Genomic DNA, 20,856 nt, shown 5'->3' on the forward strand with positions numbered 1-20,856 from the left:
ATGTGAGGCCCACGTGACCTTGCTGTCCTTCCCCCAGGTCCACAGGAGACCTCTTCTGACCAACTGAAGTCTTCCTAGCGTGCTGCCACCAGCACGGTGAGAGTGCCTGGTAACGTGCTTCCTTTCACAGCCAAAACAGCTCTAACGACGCCCGCTTTCCGCACTGTCAGACTGAGAACAGGATGACAGGACTAGGCACTGTCACTCCAAAAGACTTCTTGAAGCCTCTGAAACCTTCAGTGGGACAGAAGCAGAAGGCAGACACTCACGTGCCAGCCTTGGATTACTACGGTGAGGAGGGAGGGAGAGAGGGGGAAGGTCCGCGGAGACAGACTAAGGAGCACCGCGGGCAGAGCAGAGAAGTTCTTACTCTGGTACCAGTGAAGGTTAGGAATATCGACTTTAAGAAAGAAAGAAAGCTCACAGAAGACATGAGAGACATGCATGAAGGGACAGCTCCCGCTTAAGAAAGAGCCGTGCGAGGCCTATGACTGTGTGTGCTGAGCGGTATTAGGAGGGAGGGCCCCGGCCCCAGCCCCTGCCTCTGGCACCAACGCCCGGCGGTGCAAAGCCACCTGTGCACCATTTTGTACTCCCTTCTTCACACATCCTGAGGCTTGTCTGTGTGTCCTCTTGCCTTGTTTCCACTGGCCTTGACAGCTCAGGAGAGCTCCCCCTGCTAGCAAAAATCACCACCATTCCCTGGGCCACGTCACAAGGAGCCTTGCTTTAAACTGAGAGGCAAACGTGGTAATGGGAAGAGCCCGGGAGGCTGAGCTCAAAGCCCCGCCTGGCAGTGCAGCCAGCTCCAGTAGCCACACTTCCCTGGAGAGCCACTTACTGTGGAAGAAAAACTTAGTTTTACCCTTGAACCCACTGCATCCAAGCCCCCAAAGTCACTGTTTCCATCTACTTGGGCCTGGCTAAGTGCTCCCAGCTTTCTGGAGGCCCTTCGCACGTCAGGCAGCGTCAGGCTCATACACGCAACGACCCTGGCTTTATCGAGACAAATGCAGGCTCACGTGCAGGGCTTACATTATCTTCCCCTCGGAGCTGGGAAGAGACAGGATCCAGGGCTGGGGGTAAGGCTAAATTCTTCTGTCAGAGCAAGGTGCTCTGACACTTTTTGAGCACATGTTTTGGGAGGGAGAGGCAGTTAACTTTTTCCTGAGGGTGGGAAGAGAAAAATGGTGAAGCTGAGTAACATTCTTCTGTTAGAAAAGTTAAGAAGAAAGGTGTCCTTTTAAAAGCGAGTTATTGAAGTTTGCTTGGGAGAAATAATCTTAAGCCAAAAAAAAAAAAAAAAGTGGGGAGAGGTACAGCGGAACAAGATCAGGCAGTTATAGTACTTTATAGTACTATAGTACTTGTTATAGTACTTTCTTGATTTCTAAGTACTTTTTAAAATTCCCACAAAAAGATAAAACTATAAAATAATAAGTAAATTAGCTTTAATTGTCACCTATGTCACCTTTTTAAATGAGGCAAAAACCACTCTGAAGCATCCAAACCCTCCTGGGGTAAGGAGTCCCCAGCAGAGAGAATTCTGTGTATCCTATCACACTGAGGTGATGTTTGCATCTTTCAGTAAAGATATCCTAGGCTGTCACCTGGTATGTGGAGACTGATTCAATTCCATGCAATCTACTAGCAGCCTTTTGGGAGACTACAGAATGACGCTGTCTGTTCAAAGCAAACACAGAGAGGGTCCTTTAGGCATTTCTGTCTAGAAGAAAAGGGAAAATGTCTCCTTGCCTCTTTCTTTCCTGCCGAAGACCTTAAGAGCCAGACACAGCACTTACTTCAGTTCACTCAAGATTATGTATGCAAAGGCAGCTTCATAAAAACGCACGGTTTGCATTCATCAGTGCTAGGCCAGAACTGAAATCTTGGTTTGGTGACCTTGTGAGAGATTGTGGTTTAGGGACACAATTACTTAATTGAGTAATACTGTGATTAAGTTGATTTTAGAATACGAGTACGTATTGTTTCCTGGAAGACTTGTTATTAACAAACTCTCCAGGGCCGGCCAGCCAGTGGATTTTTAGAAATAACCCAAAGTCTCTACAAAAAGGTCCAGAGGAGGCGGGGAGTCAGGATGAGGGCGTGACCTGGTGTCTACTCGGAGCCCGGGGGCATCACTGGGATTCAGCTGTGTGGAGCAAACCGCAGGCAAGAGGGCGGCCAAGACCACGTCTGGACAACTACACTACTCCGCACGAAGAGGAATCACTGTCCAGCCAAGAGCTAGGGACCAGCACGTAGGGGGGATTCAGAACTGGGAGCAGACTGAGCGGGTGGGAAGAGGCAGGTGAAGCGACCAAGACAGAGCAGGTTCTGTGAGAAGCTGCACCCTGGGATCCAAGCCCAACTTTCAAGCTGCTTTTCTACCACCGAGATCTTACTCGGAATTGCAACATGTAAAACAGGAGAATTACTCTGGCTGGAGGTGTGGGGTGAGAGTGGGGAGCGGCAAGCAAGCCGCCATCACCTCCTCTTCAACACGTGTGCTGACCCCCAATTACCCCGGAGGAGCTTGTGGGGAAAAATTTAAGGCTTTGGGACATTAACTCATGGTTGTTAATTAAAAATTTCTGCCAAGTAAAATGTTACCAAGAATAAAGGATTATGCACTGTCACCGTCGTTTCATAAAAGGCAATTTTAACATCAAGAAACAAGAGGACATGCTATTATTTTTCAAAGGTGAGTCCTTTAAATGAAATATATTTAGCTGTCCGAAGAACAGAACACACTTCCCTCCCTGTTTTTCCAACTTGCTTTGGACGGAAGACCACTGAGCACAGGCCAGCGCCTGGTCTCGGGGTGCTCCCCTGGTGTGACAGGGACACAGAAATCTTGATACTTCATGTATTTGAAGGAACCGGTTCCTTTAGAGGGCATCCCACGCCTGCATCCCTGAGAGCCTGCAGCGCAAGAATGAGCTTTTCCATGTTGCTTATTTGCTTTGATTTTGACAGCTTACACTTATCCTCCCAACTTAACTTGTTTTTTTGTTTCTGCTGTCAAAAGGGCAGTGCTGGCGAGTCCATGCAACATTTGAAATGTAATCCTTCTCCTCTGGGCCTTCTCTCTTTGTGAGTTATTTGAATTAAAGGGAAGAAAGAGCGCCAGTGGGGAGCAGCGGCCCGTCTGTTCCCTGCCAGCCCACTCACTGGCCCTTCGGAAACGTCAGCCCCAGTTCCCAGGCCTCACACACCTCATCGGCTCACTCTCCCACGACGTTCAGGCTTAAGGCTGTTAGCCAGCTGCTCCCTGGCTGAAGGACTCTTGCTCTGCCCACGGCCACCTTCTTCCGAACTGAGAGCCTTCCCTGATCACACATGTACATCAGTCCCTCCAGGGCAAAGACTGACATTACTTCTTACTTGTTATTACTAGTTTACTAGGGTTTCTGTGTGATTGTTTCCCTGTTTGTTAGCTGTCTCCCCCACCACAATGTAAGCTCCTTGACAGAGGCACTGGGTCTGTTTACAACCCAACGTATCCCCAGGGGCATGGCAGGAGGTACAAGGACATTCACTGAAAGGGTGAGAGATTTTGAAATGCCCATGGGTTGTGGCTCCTAAGTTAAAGTTACAAAAAGGGGAAGGAGAAGCAGAGAAGGAAAAGATGGGGAAGGAAGGAAGGCAGGCAGGCAGGCTTAAGAAATATACAGGAACAAAATGATTGGTACAGAACGGTTATGTTTCTTACTCTGTGGACCCAACACCGGGATGCAACCTACCTGTAGTGCTTCTGTATTCTCAGCCATCTCTAAACTCAGTAAACCCACATGGATTTAGGTTACAATAAGGAACCTGGAAATAAAGCGGCTGAGAGCCTGGCAAGCCACAAAATAATCTCTTTTCTGAAAGATCTCTTAAGAAAAGGGCAAACACTTTTCTTTCTGGAACAATGGAGAGTAACCCTTCCCAAATGCATGGAGAAAAGACAAGGACAAATGAAATTGGGCAAGTGTTGGGTGTTACATGTGCCCGACACAGAACTAGATGCTTTCATCTCTCATCTGACCCAGCAGAACCCACCAACGAGGAACCCGAGGCTTGGAGCCATCAGGGCACTGCCCACGCACAGCAGGTAAGTGGTAAAGGCGGGACTGCAAGCCAGGCCTGGCACACTCTTCCTAGGCGGCTTCTTAAGGCCCCTCTCGGTTTCTAGGTGGCCCTTGATGGGGGATGACGATACCATTTTATGAGTTTAATGCGCTTACTAAGTGTCAGGAAAATGAAAATAAAGATGTGATGTCTCTTAGGACATTTCAGTTAGAACCTCAAGATGGCCTCAGAATAACACAATCTTGAGCTCCCTGGATGCCACACTTTACTGTCCAATCACACTGCTAACTGGCTATTTAGACCAGCGGGAAACCAAAGCATCGCTCTGGTTTTTAAAGCCTCATCTAGAGGTGAACATAAATCTCACCTTAGCCTTACAGGCCCGGGCCAACCACTCCTCTTACCTCTTTGAACTCTTTCACAGTCTTAAAGTACAGCCTCTGTTTTTCTAACAGTTCCAAGTACTGGTCATTCAACTGGTCTCTTCTCATTTTGTTCTCTTGCTTCTTCTTTTCCATCTGTGGAAACATTTTGTGAAATGGTAATGAAAAGGCACGTTTTGATCAAGGGCTGCTGACAACATCCAAAAGGCAACTATTACTAGTATTTTCCTTCTTTATATCATTTTTGAGGTTGGTCTATTATTTGCATGATGTTGCACAGAGGTTCTATAATTTATTCAACATTTCTCCTATCATTGGGCATTAACTGTTCCTTTCTTTTTTTGGTGATTACAAACAATTTGAAAATCAGCGGGTTGGTGGTTCCTAACCAAGGGCTATTTTGCCCCCCGAGGACACTCGGCAATGTGTAGAGACAGTTTAGACTGCCCCAGTTGTGAGGATGGGGTCCTCCTGGTCCTATCTTACTGGTAGGAGCCAGGGACGCTGCTGAACAGCAAACAACGCACAGGTCAGCCCCACACAAGAAGGAATGACCCAGCACTGAGGTACCAACAGCATGCAGCCTGGGGAAGGATGGAGAGAATGAGGGCTCCGGCCACTTTCTTCCCCAGGAAGCCAGCTCCTAGTAAAGAGGAAGGGGAAGCAGCCAAAGGGAAAAACCCAGTAGGTTCCTGTTGCTCCCCGAGGAGGAGAACGGCAGGGAGGAAAGGTCCGCCACACTGAGACTGGGTTGTCACAGGCTCCCGGTGAGCCAGGTTCTCTGTCCCCCACCTGCCGCACAGCCCCCATCCTGAAGGGGCTCCATTCACTCTCTGCAAGAGCCTGTCCTACTTGGGGCAAGTGTCCAGCCCAAGGTGAGTGCTGCCTCACCTCTGCTTTCATTTTGTGGATGAAAAGTCTTGCCAGTAGTGACATTTGTTGTTCTCCTTTGACATCATTTTACTGAAGTAGTTAATGGGGAGATGAATATTTTTCTACAGGGACAGAGATATGGAGAGCTTCTGCCCTCAGTTCATCTCTTGTGAGATGAGATTCCAGGCAGCCTGAAGGTCTGTCTTTTGTGAATGAGTTTTTATGATGACAGGCCCACAGACAACCCTTTCTTTCATTCCAGCATCACTCACTGGACCAGTCTGCCCCAGATCACAAGAGGAGATGCCCTCAGTCCCCAGCAGGTCTTACTGCTGCGCCTGAGGACCACTCTGGTGTGTTCCATTTCTTACACAGGACTAAGCAAGATGTTTGGAAGCAGTGAGGGTTCCCCTGGTTCTGGAGGTCGGGAACTGCAGCTGGCTCTGGCTTTCAGACAGTGAGTCTGCTCCACTACTGACCACACGGCCCACGTGCAGAGCCACAAAACGAGGGAAACCCCATGCAGCCCCAGACTGGATGATTCTCTGCAAAGCTACCTCTGGAGCTCCCGCACCCCTTTTCAGTTCCTCTATTTTCTCTTCTGATTTCTGAGGCATTCAACAGCCTTTCACTTTAGTAGAACTGAGTTCAGCAGTGATTTGCATTTTTATACAGGAAGTTCCTGAACATTACAATGCTCTCAGGATCCCAAGGAATGAATGTCAGGAAGCAAAGACCCAGGAGGAAGCGATTCTGGGCAAGAGAGGAAGGCTGCTGGGGAAAGCCGGTTTCCTCCTCTGTAAGGTGGGTATGACAGCACTCACTAAAGAGGGCTTTAAGCGGATTGGCACACAGTAGGTGTTCAATCATGAAGCTACTGCTAAGAGCTGCCTTTGAACCAGCAGTGTAGGCAGCCCCCGGAGCTGGCTCCACCCACTGCCAGAACAACCAGAAGAAGCTGTTCTTCCAGCGCCTTCTCCATCACCACTATGAAACACGGACCACGTTACAGAAAAGAAGACATCTGACCTTCATTCTACTTTGCTTAATTCCTTCTACGATCTGTTCCATCTGACGTAAAAACTGGTCCCGGGCAGCAGGAGAAGCCATGGCTCTGAAAGAAAAACCAGTGGAGGCGTGACCAGCACATAGGACTCTGAGAAAGGAGGAGGCGCTGAGGAGACAGCCCTGTGACCACATGATGCCCCAAGAAGTAACTAGGCTTTTGCAAGGCAGGGTGGACTCATGGGGCCCCGGGTCCCAGGCAGTTAACATTTCTAAACTCTGAGGAAGGCATAACAATTCGCCTGGTTTTAATAACTGAATATTAATCCTTTTCACACGTTACCTACAATTTTCTTAAGTAATACATTTTCTTAAAATAAAATGTCACTAAAATTAACAAAAACATTTTTTACTCTGAATGATAGCAGGTACTGCTTAAGAAATGAATTCCATTTAGTTTTTAAAAATCTGAGGCTTTGGAGACACGGCTCAAGATTAGTAGGCATATTCTGAGATTTTTCTTAGTACCAGGGCTGGCAAACCTGCGGTTTCTACAAGCAGCAGCTAAAGGAGCAGATTCCCCGATGTCCTAAAACATTCCCGTTCACCTCCAGTTCTACAGAGGGAGTGAAACCAGAAGGATCACAGCACAAGGATCCAAGGACTGAGAATTCTTCCAAAGAACGGCTGAAAGCAGAACTCGTCACAAAAACACTCAAACTACAACTCTCTCAGTCATCAGGGAATAAAGATGAAGCCACCATTTTTAGACATGTCACGAGGTTGTAAGTCACTAACTGACTCTTACCAGGGAGCTCTGGGTGTATTGTTTGTTTTTAACTAGAAATGAAGTTTAAAATCTAAAGCTTGCAATCCATTAAAATCTTAGTCACTGGTCACCTGGCAGGGGACAGTAGAGATTTGCACCAGAAGGAAAGGAAGCCTGCTACACAGAGACCAGGCCCTGGAGCTGCCTGGATGGGCCAGGGGACAACGGGCATGCTTGAGGGCTGCTAGGGTCTGGGTACAGGTGGGCCTTGCCATCTAATTTTTGGAGAAAAAAATTCTTATTTGAATAAAGTAGTTTAGAGGATGCACATTAACTTGAAAATAAAATGTCCTGTAAGATTTTTAAGAATCTTTAAAAAATTTCTATAGATTATTTCATTATGTAAATTTCAAAGCATCTGCGTCCTCAAGAACAAATGGTATTAATCTAATCTTAACAAGACAAAAAAGTAATACACAATGAGATTATACTAGTTGAGCATAGTCAACTTATTTGAAAGTTAACTTTTTCCTAAGACATTCCTTGGTGTTTTTAAAATATCACTGTTTCTGCAAGAACTCAAGGACTGTGTGAAGCGAGACACATGTGCTCTTGGCAGCGGCGGGCAAGGTGTCAGAAGCACACAGCTGGCATCGGTTTGCTCACTCACACCAGCAAGAGGAAGGCGAGGGGACACAGTGCAGGGCACACCGTGGTGCTGCCAGGCAGGACGACTGGCTCCTGACGGTACTTACTGTGAGAAGTTCTCGTGAATTGAGTTGAGCAGGCTAATCTGAGGAGCAACAACAAAACAAACTGTAAGCAAAAGGCAGAAAGACCCCTGTGCTGCCTCCACCACGAAAGCCTGTCCTGTCTCTGGATAGCGCTTTTGGTGGAGATGAACGAAACATAGAAAAAAGAGCAACTCGTTCTCAGTCGCGTCATTTTTCCCAGAGAATCTACCTTGGCACCCATGGCCACAGGAATGTGGGAAGAGGGCTCCCTGAAGGAAGCTGAACACCGCAGAGAAGACACTAAGCTGACATCAGAGCTCTGGGGAAGCTGCCACCACAGCACTTTTGATCTTGCAAACACTGCACTTTATTTCAAGGCTATCAGCTTAGCAGAGGGTCAACTGGGGTGAGCAGTGAGAACACTGCCCGTCCTATTCCTGCCCATAAAATCTTCTGCCAATGTGGCCAGCTGCTGGGTGGCTCTGAGCCTCTGTGAATGCATCATTCACAGCCTCCATTCCCATGGAAACTGCCTCAGCCTGCATAGTAGGGCCCTCTATCTGCCCCAGTCATACAGTCCAAAGTGGGGCTCTGAGACAGAGAAACTAGAAACCTAGTTCCTCTTTCTGGCTGCGTTGCTAACTCAACTTGTGAGCTCAGGACTGAGCACTTACTATACTTGGACTTCTGGTTCCTAGTCTGTAACATGGACATGATATTCTTGTCCTTATGACTCCACTGGGAGGTTTGAAAGCTAAAATACCACAGGCATAAATAGATTTGGAATAAATGCACAATTTATTCAAATGTGAAGTAACTAAGTGTAACATGGCTTAGAATTAAACAGTCCCACTCCCCTGCATACTATTTGGTTTTAAACGAATGCAACAACTCCAGACACTGCTGATGAAGGAAGGTCAGTGGCTTCAAGGCTTTTTCAGAAGGGGCTGGCCTGTCCCTAAGTTAGAGTTGGCAAGTCTTTCCCACCCCAGGTAGGAAGACTCCAAGGTCAGGACACATAGCAAAGCTACCCCTAGGTCTGACCTACATCCCAGCAAATCCACTCAACTTATCTATTCAAACATTTTATATGTGCCCATCACTGGGGAAGGCCCTGGAAACAGAGAAAAACATAACTCAACCCATCCTCAAGGAGTGCCCTCTAGGAGAGAGATTTACCGAGTTTGATGAACAGGCAATAAAGGTGCCAACAATTAGAGATGCCTCCATGTGGGTTCGGTAAAAGAGACATCTGTAATATTGCTCTTATTAAAGTGGTAATTAGTGCAGGTTTCAAGGAGAGAAAATGAAAACAAATTCTGTCAACCCCAAGGTGAGGGGGCAGGCAGGAGCTATGTGTATTGAGAACCACCACGTACAAAGGACTTCACATTTTTCTCCTTCTGTCTCCATCATAATCACATAAAGCAGGTGTATCCCCATTTTCCTAGTGAGGAAAATCAGGCCAGGCTCGAACCCAAATCTGTGTTGACTCCAAAGCTCATGCTCTCTCCACCACTCTGTGCTGCTACTCTGAAGACCGGTACTGTTCTTTTTCTAAACGCCTCAGTCATTTGTCATCCAACTTGGGGGATCCCTGAATCATGAACGGATTTAAGCCGGAGCCAGAGTAATATGGGGGGGCTATCAGTGCCATGTTAACCCCTTTACACCCTTGCTTTGAATTTTGCAATCCTTTTAGGTCATGCCTCTGTCGGCCACTGATGATTACATACATTTCCCCGTGTAAACTATGACAAGCCTACCACCCCCATTTCATTTGGCTGCTTCCTGCCTCTGAAACTCAAACTAGAGTCTCACCCACTCCAGGACCCCTCCTTATGCACCCCCCAGGCTCCCACTGCTTCTCTGAAGGATGGCATTTCCCACAGGGCACCAGGAGGCCCCTGTGCACCAGGCTCACGTCACCCTGCCCCAAGTGAGCTCGGTGGCATGTCGCCCTTTGTGACTCCACCCCAGCACTGGGCATACAACAGGCACTCCTTCCACTTAAACTGGATGCACCCCAGACACCAAGTTCATTTCAACTTCCCGGGGTCAACAGCACTGGTAGCTGTGCATTTTATTAAGCATTTTCTTTTTATAAAGCTTCTTACCTCTTTTTCCAAATAAACCTTTTTATCGTCCAGCGTATTATATAAAGTGAAGAACTGTTTCGTTTCTTTGTGCACCGCTGAAACTGTAAATGCAATGAAATCAGCACATGAATAAAATGTGTCAAAATGACCCTAAGCACCTGCCCTCCCTCCCTCCTGCCTCCTCTCCATTCCTTCTCCCCCCACACTGAGGCATCCCCAACCCCCTACAGGACAAGGACCTCTCAGGGCTGGCACTCTGGCTTGCTGTCTGGGCGGAAGCCGTGCAGGGCACAAAAGCCTGTGCAGAGCTACTGCAGGCTGATGGCCAGGAACCAGTCCCTACTGGTCAGGCCAAGGGAGGGGTTACAGGCCCCTCCCTGTCAGGTGTGGGACAGGTGAGTCCTTCAGGTGAGGAGTCGGGGGGAAGGTGGCAAGGATGAGGAAGCTGCCTCGCTGCCTCTTCCTGTTTGTGTGGCTTCCTCCCTTCCCACACCCCCAAGGGGCGGGAGCCGCAGCCTGTTCACTTTTCTAACTCCCACGCTAGGGACAGGCCTAATCAGTAGACCTTCCCAAACGCCTCCTGATGAATGACACGCCTATCCAAGGGCAGAATACAAGCCCAATGAATGTATTCTCTTCCTACCCCTGTGCATACGACTAAGGGGCACGTATTACCAGGGCTCCTAACATCTTCACCTGCAAAATTACTCAGCATCTTGGCCCACCTCCCCTTCGTCACTCTTCCCGACAGAAGAGAGATTTAGGAGCAAGTGGTCAAAATCCAGGACTGTGAGTGTACCGTATTCACCAGAGAACGAGGTTACTGCGGTGAAGGGTTCCTCTCCAAACTCTCCCCTTCTGCTCTGTGGCTGGGTAGCCCCACGTAGCTCGGAGCCTAAGAGCGTATGCGACTTCCTCCTGCTCTAATTTCCATAATACACAGCCACCCAGAGAGAGAAAATCCCCAGACCTGGGTTCACAGTCAGGCTTTGAGCCTAAGCTCCAACGCTGCAGGTAAGATCCTCATACCTAAGGGTTATCAGGCACCGGCCAAGACTACAGTGGAGGCTGGTTTTCCATAGGCTCCGGCTCCCTGAAAACAGACTCCTTCTGGAGCAGCACAGTGGGGAAGGCACAGCAGGCCTGAGCAATGTTGGTTTCCTTGGGCAACTCCCATTCACACTTAAATCTGATTCTTTAAACCAATCACTGAACTTTTAACTTTAATGCCCAGTAACAGCTGTGTCTCTCTCCAGCAGAGCAGCTCAAAGATGAATGAAGGTCAGGGAGATTTGCTGAACATATTTGGTAACAGAAGTTAATAACCTGATACAAGTATTTTGATGCAACAGTTAAAAATGTTCCCAACATCAAAATATGTGTTCCCAACATCTAATTTGTATGAAAATCACCTCATGAACTACTCTACATAAAGTATTATTATTGCTAAAAGCTTTAGAACAGTGATACTCCATCCTGGCTGAAAAAGGGAATCACCTGGGGAGCTTTGAAAGTCCCATGACCAATTAAAGGGAGATTTTCTGAGGGCGGGACCGGGTGATTATAATGGGTGGCCAAAGCTGATAATCACCACCACTAAGTAAGCCAGTCAACTTTTAGCTTTAATGCTCAGGAACACAGCTGCCACCCTTACTCCATCCAGCTCAAGAACTGTGTGGGGGATTGGATGATAATTTTTAAAAAATGATGTAGATATTTTGGGGCAACTGATTGAAAATGTCTTTGGTATAAAATGTCCTATCACAAAATGACTTTAACATGTGAAGTTTACTCTGTGAAATATACAGACGCAAGGTATTATTACTTACTATTATTATTATTATTATTAAAAGCTTTAAGGTAGGCAGGGTAGAAAATTCAGCAGAAGGATTTCACTTAAGGCAGAAACGATTTTCTGCTGAGAAACTGCCACTGTTGATGGCTGCCCCAACCATCTGCATCAAATATGAGCCCTGTAAAAACCCTGAGCGGGTGGGCTGTGGCACGTGAACGGAAGCATGACTCCAGCCTCGCGTGAGGACAGTGCCCTAGAGTGAACCAGGAAGGACGCCTGAGCGGCCAAGACCTCAAGGCAAAATCTGAGGTGGGTGTTAAAGAAGAGCCGAAGTTTGCCGAGTGGGACTGGCAGGGCAATGGCAGCTGGACTTGGGGACCAGGTCCCAGGCCAAGATGCAGACGCCCTCCTGCGAGGGGTGAGGCGCTGAGGGACTGCAGGGGAAAGCAGTGGTGCGGCCCAGAGGACGCAGGACTCGATCAGGGCACTCAGGGTTCGAAGATTATCCAACCAGTTACGGGGAGTTATTAAATATCAGAGCTCTTAAGCAAGAGTGTAAATGATTAAATGTATGTTTGAGAATGATGTCTCAGGCAAGAGAGTAGAGAAGGGGATAGACTCTGGGCAGTGGTGAGAAGGCGGCTACAGAAGTAGTCCAGAAGAAATGGACTTGACCATTCTCAGAAACAGCTGGCAGAGCAACACGAGTCTGAGTGGACTACAGAGGGCCCAGCTGGGCGAGACAGTGATCCCAGGGACGGAGCGGAAGAGCAGGCTAGGGAGGCTGCGTTCAGTTCTGCACCTTAGAGTCTGCGGTGTCCAGGGGCCATGCGAGAATGGGAGCCTGGAGGAAGGATCTGTTTAGAGAGGGTATCTGAGCTGGGTCTTGAAGGATTCTGTCATAGAGAGGAGAGAGGGTCCCAGACACAGGTAACAGGAGGGGTCGAGGCCTCAGAGCAGGAGAGGGGCCCCCAGGCAGCCAGTGCGACCGGTGAGGGTCGGGGCAGAGTAAGGAGAGAGGCTTTATTCAGCAGGCCCTGGGGAGCTGCTGAAGATCTGCCAGCAGAGGAAGAAGTGACAGTCACATGTGTGGATGAGAGACTTGTAGAAGGGGCTGCAGACCAGCTAATGGTCATTCAGCTAAGTTATGATGGAAGTAAGAACAGATATGGTAGGAGCAGTGGAAACAGAAAGGCAATGACAGCTCTGAGGGCCACGCTGAGCCTGACGAGATGTGGCCGCTGGTTCAGGCTGAGGGAGCTCCAGTCCCGGTTGCTGGGTGAACACGATGCTGCCAACGGCAAGGATCATGTCAGCCAGCAAGTCTGAGAGGACAGTGAGCGAGGACTGACCCAGAGATGCTGGGATTCCGATGCCCTGTGTAACACTGAGAAGTGCCTGGGGCGCTCAGGGAGTCCAATGGCTAACTGGGATGAGGGCTGGTTCGAGACATTACTCAAGGAGCTCAACTAGCACATGTCCACACAGAGGGCAGTAGGGGCACCCCAGTGCTGCTCCAGGGATTATGGGTCACCCACCAGCAGGCTACATGGACTGAGTGTCGTGTGGGCCTAATGACAAAACAGCCCTTTCCGGTGGTGGCTTTCCCGGACTGCGCTGAGGCACGCCCCACCACGCCAAAGTGGGACAAAGCCCCTCGCCTCGCGTCCCTCCTGGGACCAGTAGTTGATGCACCTACTTTGGCGGTAGAGTTCAATAAATCTCTTCTGATACTGTATTAGCTCGGCTCGGCTGGGCACTTCATCAATCTTGCGATGCAAAATTGCTATTTCTCGATTCCTTCGAGCCTAAGTGCAAAAGGGAGAGGAAACAACACCATTTGGTAGATGGCCTTCCATGTTCTCTAGGAGCCGAGACACTGCCCCCCACTGCTGCCAGAACACAACCACATTTCCCCGAATGCAAGCCCCAAATCCTGCTATTGGCTGGAGGGCCCCATCGCAGATGATGACTGACTCTCCACCATGCAATAAATGGAGACGGTGTGGCTGGGAACTGGAACACAGAACGCATCCACTCCGGTTCGGGGTAAAGATGTGTTTCTCCTTTTGGCCAAGGCTACACCCCAAACTCCCCAAGGGTACTCAGGCTCTGACTCCTCTGTTCTTTGTTTTTTATCCCCCAGGAATCTAAAGATACAATTATTTGTTCCTTTTACGGTACCTTTAAGCTCTCCCTTTCCACTGGCTCCTTCTCATCAGCCTTTAAATACGCTCAAGTCCCCACTCCTTGAAAAAGCCCTTCCTTACACCCAACCTGCAGTGCTGACACCCAATCTCCAGCCCAAAAATTATGTTAATTTTTGCTCCAAAAGACACATTAGAGCTGAGGGTCCGGCTAGGTCTGATTCTTGGGGAAACACGGTATCTACTCTCCACCTGAGGTGAGGATCAAATCAAATGAGACCATATCATGAAAGTAACTCACCAACATGAGGCGTTATCATTATCATCTTCGACCACCAAGTTACCCTCCAAATAGAAGACTGCAAACAGCAGCCTTAGTACAGAGTCTCCAGTTCTCAGAGGCCGAGACATTCTAGTTCTGCGACAGGACACTCATACGCCGCCAGATGCAGTTGTATATTTCTGTGCTCTTGTTTTCACTCACCTGTAGTAAGCGGATCTTGTAAAGTTTCTCTTTCTCCATATTATACCGTCTGTCTAGGTCTTCCTAAAAGTTGGAAAAAGACACAATTATCTGGGAATAGGAAACGTTCATTCTTTGATGAAGAATTCTTTTGAAGTAGAATGTTTTTAAACCCTATCCCCCTCATCCTCAGGCCCCACACTTCTTTTCTGAAATGGGCAGGGTTAGGGTCTGGCTCCTCCGTCATGTGAGACCCTTGACACACTTTCACATCCCTTTATAACAACTCTTCCTTTTTCTGGGATCCAGGCGGAATCCATGTTTTTAAGTGAAGTATCCCCCAAATCCACATGTCCTCCCCCTGCCACAACTAAAAGCAAACTATGAGGAGGAGGAAACAAGCATGACTTAAAGAACCTCTTGTCCTGCGCCTCTGTGTTTCGAGATGACGCTGGTTTGCTTTTTGTTTCTCTTTGGCGCTACCCTGTCCAATGTGACAGCCACCAGCCACATGTGACTATTTACATTTCTATTAACTGAAATTAAAAAAAAAAATCAGTTTCTCAATTGCAATAGTCACATTTCAAGTGCTCATAGCCACATGTAATGGCTACCATATTGGACAGGGCACATACAGAACATTTCCAGCACTGTAGAAGGTTCTTTTGGACAGAGCTGAATTAAAAGAGAGAAACTAGCTCCTCCCTGAACCCAGTGAGATAAGAGACATGGTTTGCTGAGTTAGAGAGAGCTACAATGAAATCAGAGGTGCCTCCATCCCCAGCACGCGCACACACACACACACACACACACACACACAGAGAGAGAGAGAGAGAGAGAGAGAGAGAGAGAGAGAGAGAGAGAGAGAGAGAGAGAGAGAGAGAGAGAATATGAGAATACACAGTCTCCTCTACAGGGCTGAGCTGCAGGCAAACCCCACAGACCTCACCATAGGAGTCCTGTTCTCTAGGAGCTTCTGAGGGCACAAAGGGAACAGAAACCCTAAAGGAGGCAAACTTTAGAGATGTTCCCGCTTCTCTTCCTGCTGCTCTCCCTTCCCTCTTTCTCCTGGAGGTTTGCTGGAGTGCTGGAGAGCTGGAAGCACTAGTTTAACTCATGACAGAGGTCAGCAAACTATAGCCCAAGAGCCAAATCCTACAGCCCTTGGGCCTATTTTTGTAAGTAAAATTTTATTGGAACATAGCCACGTCCTTTTATTTACAATCAACTCTGACTAGAATAGTAAAGCTGGCCCACAAAGCTGAAAACACGTACTATCTGGCCCTTTACAGTTTGCTGATCCTGGAATGTAGCACCGTAAAGAGAGGAGCTTTTCCTTCTGCACCACCTCCATCCCTCAGGAGCCCATGGGGTGTGACCCGCACGACAGCCAATGCAGGCCTTGCCCCTTCTCAGTAGAGATGCCACAGTCAAGACAGAACGCCTGCACAAAGTGCTGGGAGAAAACCCCCCAGAAAGGTGGCCTGCAGGGTGGTCCCTGGTGAGATCTTGCCTTCATCTGAGGGGCCAGATGTGTCACCGAGAGCCCGCAGAGAAGGAGGCAGCCATAGAGAAAACTGAAGCAGGCACCAGAAACTCTTGAGAGTATCAAGCTGGCCGCCGCACCCGAAGAGGACACTGGCAGTCCAGAAAACGGGCAGGTACTTACATTATGAGTCATCACAGGGGAGAGGGCATCGTTCGGCTCTCCACTGGAGAGGGTCTGAAAAGATAAATCGTAAGAAACACCTTCTGAGTAAGATGAAGGGGATAGAAGCTGAGGGTCTAAATGTAGGAAGAGTGGGGGTGGAGGACCAAGTCTGATCAGAGAACAGAAAGGGAACAGCCCCTGTGTGAGCCCCCAGATTTTAAATTGTTCTTAAACGCCTGTCAGTTACACACAAACAAGCTAAACTTGACTTTGAATGTGAGTAATCACCCCTCTAACAAGATGTGATTGCTGAGAAGAGAAATGGGATCCTAAACGTCTGTGATTTGTGCAAACTCAGAAGCTGACTGAGCTGATGATTTGGGCGTCAACGGTTCCAAGTTTTAGAAACTACTGGAAGGACAGGCTGTGTGCTGATGCTCCCAGGACACCACGGTACTGCACGGAACTCTGCTGTTCCTCACAGGTGGGCAGAGCTGTGCGGCCTGGCTCAAATGACACAACTGCAGCACAGCAGGGAGAAGGCCCTGCACGGTCCCTCACTAAGTGTGTGCACGAGTGTGAGTGTGTGTGCGCGTGTGCTGTGGACTTGGGCAATTCTCCCCCGCACCCCTCACCCCCCAGTTCTCCATTTCCACAAGGGAGCAGGTGCAATCACAGATCTGAGGCTACGTCCAGCTCTCACATCCCAAGCACAGCGGTGCTCAGGAAATACACTTTGAATCAAGTGTGAGGAGGGAGATCAACACAGCGAACAACACAGCGAACCTTACAATCTCACTTGGTGAGAAACAGACTTGTTCCCCATCCGTGCATTATAATTTAACGCTTGATGGAAATTCACACCAGCTCCTTGGGAGATCAAGTCTTTGTTCAGAGAGCCAAATGTGCTCCTTCAGCTCAAAAGCTCCCGCACTGCTGGGGCTCCGATACTAATCCAACACTGCTCTGTGGTGTTTGCTGGAAACACCCCTGCCCTAAATGGGGGGAAAGGGAAGACTTGAAATCTGGTAATTCCTGTCTGGGGCGGCTGCCGTCCACACACACTGCTGCTGTTTACGCTCCAGAAGGAAGAGAAAGGAGAGGGATGGAAATCTAAGAAAATCATGTGATAACTCTTGTTGAGAAACGTGCATTCAGAGGACCAGGTTGAGGACACTAGTCTTTTATAGTATCCGACTTTTGCTGGTTAGTCATCTAGAAATCTTTTCACCACATAACTCACAACAGCACCTCAGTCACGAGGACACCTTCAGGGCCTTTACCTTTTCTTCTCCACCTGGTGCTCTCTCAGCTTTCAGATTTTCAATTTCCTGCTGTAGCCGCGTCATCTCCTCCTTTAAAAGGGACATAAATATTCATAAACCTTGGAGAAGCTAGTAACTGCATACAATTATTTAACTTGACTCAGAGTCTTATTTTCACATTCTGTGAATTTATGCTAGGACAAAAAGTCCATTAGGAACTCGCTGGCCTGATCTCCAATTCTCAGCCTGGGACAGTTTTTTTCGGGAGGCTACAGGCAGCTGTGTCAGTGAGAAGGGCCCTATCTTTCTAGAGGGCTGGTGAGGCACGCAGTCATCACCAGGACAGGAAAGGCATGGGTAGCCCGGAGCCCACTTCCAATCGGCCTTCTCTCTTCCTCTTCCCCACAGGCCTGGCCACCTTTCTGCTACCCTCTGGCCTGGAGCCCTGCCTCACCAAGCCCCTCCTTCACTCGCCAGCCTCACCTGCCCTTAAGAGCCAGCTCCACAGAACTCCTGTGCCAGAGTGGCCTCTCTTCCTCTGGCACGCACACAGACCTCACGGGTCTCATCTCCTATCTCCTGCTGTGGTTGTCATGGCCAGCTGTGCATGCATCACCTCCACTACTAGGCACCGAGTTCCCAGATGGCAGGACCTAGGGCTTATGCCATGACGAGACATTACAGGTTTTCAGGACAGCCCTGGTTTTATATGATGTTATTGCTTTATACTTCATAAGACTTTTCTTTTAAATGCATTTGTAAATTAGAAAAATCTCTAAGACTGTGCTCTCAAATTTGGGGTTTGGCACACACGGTTACTTCTGGTGTCCTTGGAGCGTACCTCCCATATTGCTCTATCTATCTCACACAACTGACAAGTAACTGCTTGATGAGTCTCCCTTTTCAACTGCACCTGGACAGGATTCCACAACACGACAAAGGGAGGGAGAGCAAGAGATTATACAAGAGTCCTGGTTTAATGTCTGCAGACACCAAGCCACACTTACTCGACAATGGGCTTTAAACTCCTGTTCCTGGCTTTTCAGATTTTCATTCATGGCTACAAGTGCTCTCAAGTTCTGTAGGATACTGAAGAGAAAAGACCAAAAAACGACACATGGCAAGCCATTATGATTTTATGAATCACAGCTAAAACCAAGTCCCCAGCTAAAAAGGGACTCCCTTGTTAATTTCCTTTTGTTGCTCTCAAGTATCTAATGGGTTCTCCACAAATGATAAAGTCTACCATTTAACTGACATTATTATTCACTTATATGCCAGAGCCTATTAGCCTACATGCAAACAAACCAGAATCCAGAATTAAAATGTCACCTGCAGAAACATCAATGAGTTTCAAGAGTACTGGGTGTGCTTAATGATACCAATTACTGGACAGTAGTCAGAGCACAAACAGTATGGAAAAGCACTTTTAATATCCATTCTGAACAGAAAACAAGTTGCTAAAGGTCATTAAACACACTCATTTGAAGATAAAAACATCAAGTATGTAGCAGTACTTTGCGCTGTATCGTGACAGAAGGGTTTCTAATTATAAAGCCCAGGAAGCTGTGGGTACTTCTTGGCTAAAAATGTCTATCAACCCCAAAACTGCAGTCTGTGCCGGACTGATTTACAATTTCATTCAAATGAGTGACACTTAAGAGATTTTACCACCCAAATGGTGTGGTGACAAAAGCATCAAATGTAAGTGCTGCTTATACGTAAACTGTCTAATGACAGTTAATTTAAATGGAACAAAAACAAAACAAAACCAGAAGCTTTTTTTTTTTTTTTTTTTTTTGGCAGAAAAGACCACCTTTACTCCTATGGAGACATGGCTAAAGCGAATGCTGTTAAGAAAACTGGTAACAATGGTTGATTCCAGGGAGAAGTGGGGGGGTGGGGGGCCGGGGTGGGAGGGAGACTCTTCACCGTATGCCCTTTTGTACCGTGAATGTATGCTTTAGTTTTTAAAACCAGGAAAATGAAAACACAAGCCCCCAGAACACATTGCTTCCAATCCCCAGAGAACTGGGAGAAAGGGCTACCTCTGTGCCAAGCAAGCACATCTCAGCACGTGCCCGAGTGACGGGCGCAGTCGGAGTCGGCAGGGGAGGTAACTGACCTGTACAGACGAGCCAGAAGCATGACCCCCGGCTCCTTCGTCTTGTGCGCCAACCAGTGAAGCCACCAGGTACTGGCCAAGTCACTTGCTTCAAAGAGAAAATACACACATGCTGAAACCCTTACCCTGGATCAGCTTTGGACTCTATCTTCTCGAGGGCTGCCTGTTCCTTGTCCAGTTTCTCACTCTGACTCTTCAACTGCAAGAAAGAAGGAGGCATTGTCGCTAGAGTTTGAGTGTGGAGGAGTGAGCGCTCCTTTTCTCCCCCGGTCCTACCTGTACACCACTTCTGGCAGCTGGCCAAGCCCACAGGATTGAGCTGGACACTCAATCCTGAAATAGGTGAACAAGAAGAGCAGGATGGGGGTGGAGGGACAAAACCTGACGCTTCCTGACACGTCCTGCTGGTTAAAGAAACCTTGGCAACGGCTTACAATCACAGCCACAAAGCGTGAAAAGTCAAAAGTAATGTTGACAGCAGGTGCCTTTTTCAGCAGGAAGAGGGAAATGAAAGGAGAGACTGTGAGAAAGACCTGGGTTGACATTTCGGAATGCCATTATTATGGCTATTAACAGGGACAGGGTAAATCTCCTACCTTCCTAAATAATGTCACCTCTATTTTCTGAGTCAGACAGTGAGGTTTTTAAATAATAAATTTTAAAGAAAATTTACAAATAAAGTAAAAATTATAAAGTGTACAGTTGTATCATACAATAGAATACTAACCTGCTATTACAAAAAAGTAAGAAAAATGCAGCTGTTTTATGATGATCTCTAATGTCGACTCTTAGATGAAGAAAACCAGGTAGAAAACCACAAGTATAATATGCTTCTAATAAGTATAAAAGAAGGTATACATCGCATGTATACATGTATAGAGGAAAATACATGTTACTTGTAATATGCATAAGGTATTTTTGAAAAGATTCAAAAACACTATTTTGAAAAGATTCAAGAAAACTAGTTGCACTGGTTACCTCTGGAGAGGGTAACTGTGTGGAAGGGAATACACCCTTTGTATTTTTTGAATTTTGAACCACGTGAATGTGTTACCTATTCAAAAAAAACCAAAAAACAACAAGTTAAAAAAGAGTTCCAAGGGTTCTAGTTGAAAATGAAAGACCAGGCACAAGTTGCAGCAACTCCTTCTTGCCTCAAGTCCTAAAAATCCAGACTGTTATGATGAACCCCAGGAGGGGGTACCTCAGGGACAGAAAGATGGCCACAGCCAGGAATGGACTGAGGAGGCCTGCTGTGTGGCATGAGCAGATGCAGGCAGGACTGGTCTGCAGGGCTGGCGTCTGCGGCAGGAACAGCCAGCTGCACTACGCAAGCCCTCCTGGCTCCTTGCTAACCCAAGAGCTGGTGCTCGAGTTGCAGGGGCATAGCAGGGCCCCAGAGTCGGCAATACCCAGGAGACACGGAGAGTTCCATGTCTCGAATATCAGTTACCACTGGCTGATCCCACC

General features: G+C 47.8%; 1 protein-coding gene across 1 annotated transcript in view; it reads right to left on the minus strand.

Moving 5' to 3' along the window:
• The window catches only part of CCDC93 (coiled-coil domain containing 93), a 77,489-nt gene that overhangs the window by 465 nt on the left and 56,168 nt on the right, over positions 1–20,856 (minus strand). The window contains exons 14-23 of the mRNA XM_033112682.1: positions 19,512–19,585; positions 18,269–18,350; positions 17,280–17,351; positions 16,015–16,068; positions 14,367–14,429; positions 13,435–13,543; positions 9,959–10,041; positions 7,863–7,900; positions 6,363–6,447; positions 4,482–4,595 (exon numbers count right to left, since the gene is read on the minus strand). Of these exons, the coding sequence (XP_032968573.1) occupies positions 4,482–4,595; positions 6,363–6,447; positions 7,863–7,900; positions 9,959–10,041; positions 13,435–13,543; positions 14,367–14,429; positions 16,015–16,068; positions 17,280–17,351; positions 18,269–18,350; positions 19,512–19,585 (774 nt within the window). The remainder of the gene's footprint in view (positions 1–4,481; positions 4,596–6,362; positions 6,448–7,862; positions 7,901–9,958; positions 10,042–13,434; positions 13,544–14,366; positions 14,430–16,014; positions 16,069–17,279; positions 17,352–18,268; positions 18,351–19,511; positions 19,586–20,856) is intronic.

This window comes from Rhinolophus ferrumequinum, chromosome 8 (genome assembly GCF_004115265.2).
Source record: "Rhinolophus ferrumequinum isolate MPI-CBG mRhiFer1 chromosome 8, mRhiFer1_v1.p, whole genome shotgun sequence".
NCBI lineage: Eukaryota > Metazoa > Chordata > Mammalia > Chiroptera > Rhinolophidae > Rhinolophus > Rhinolophus ferrumequinum.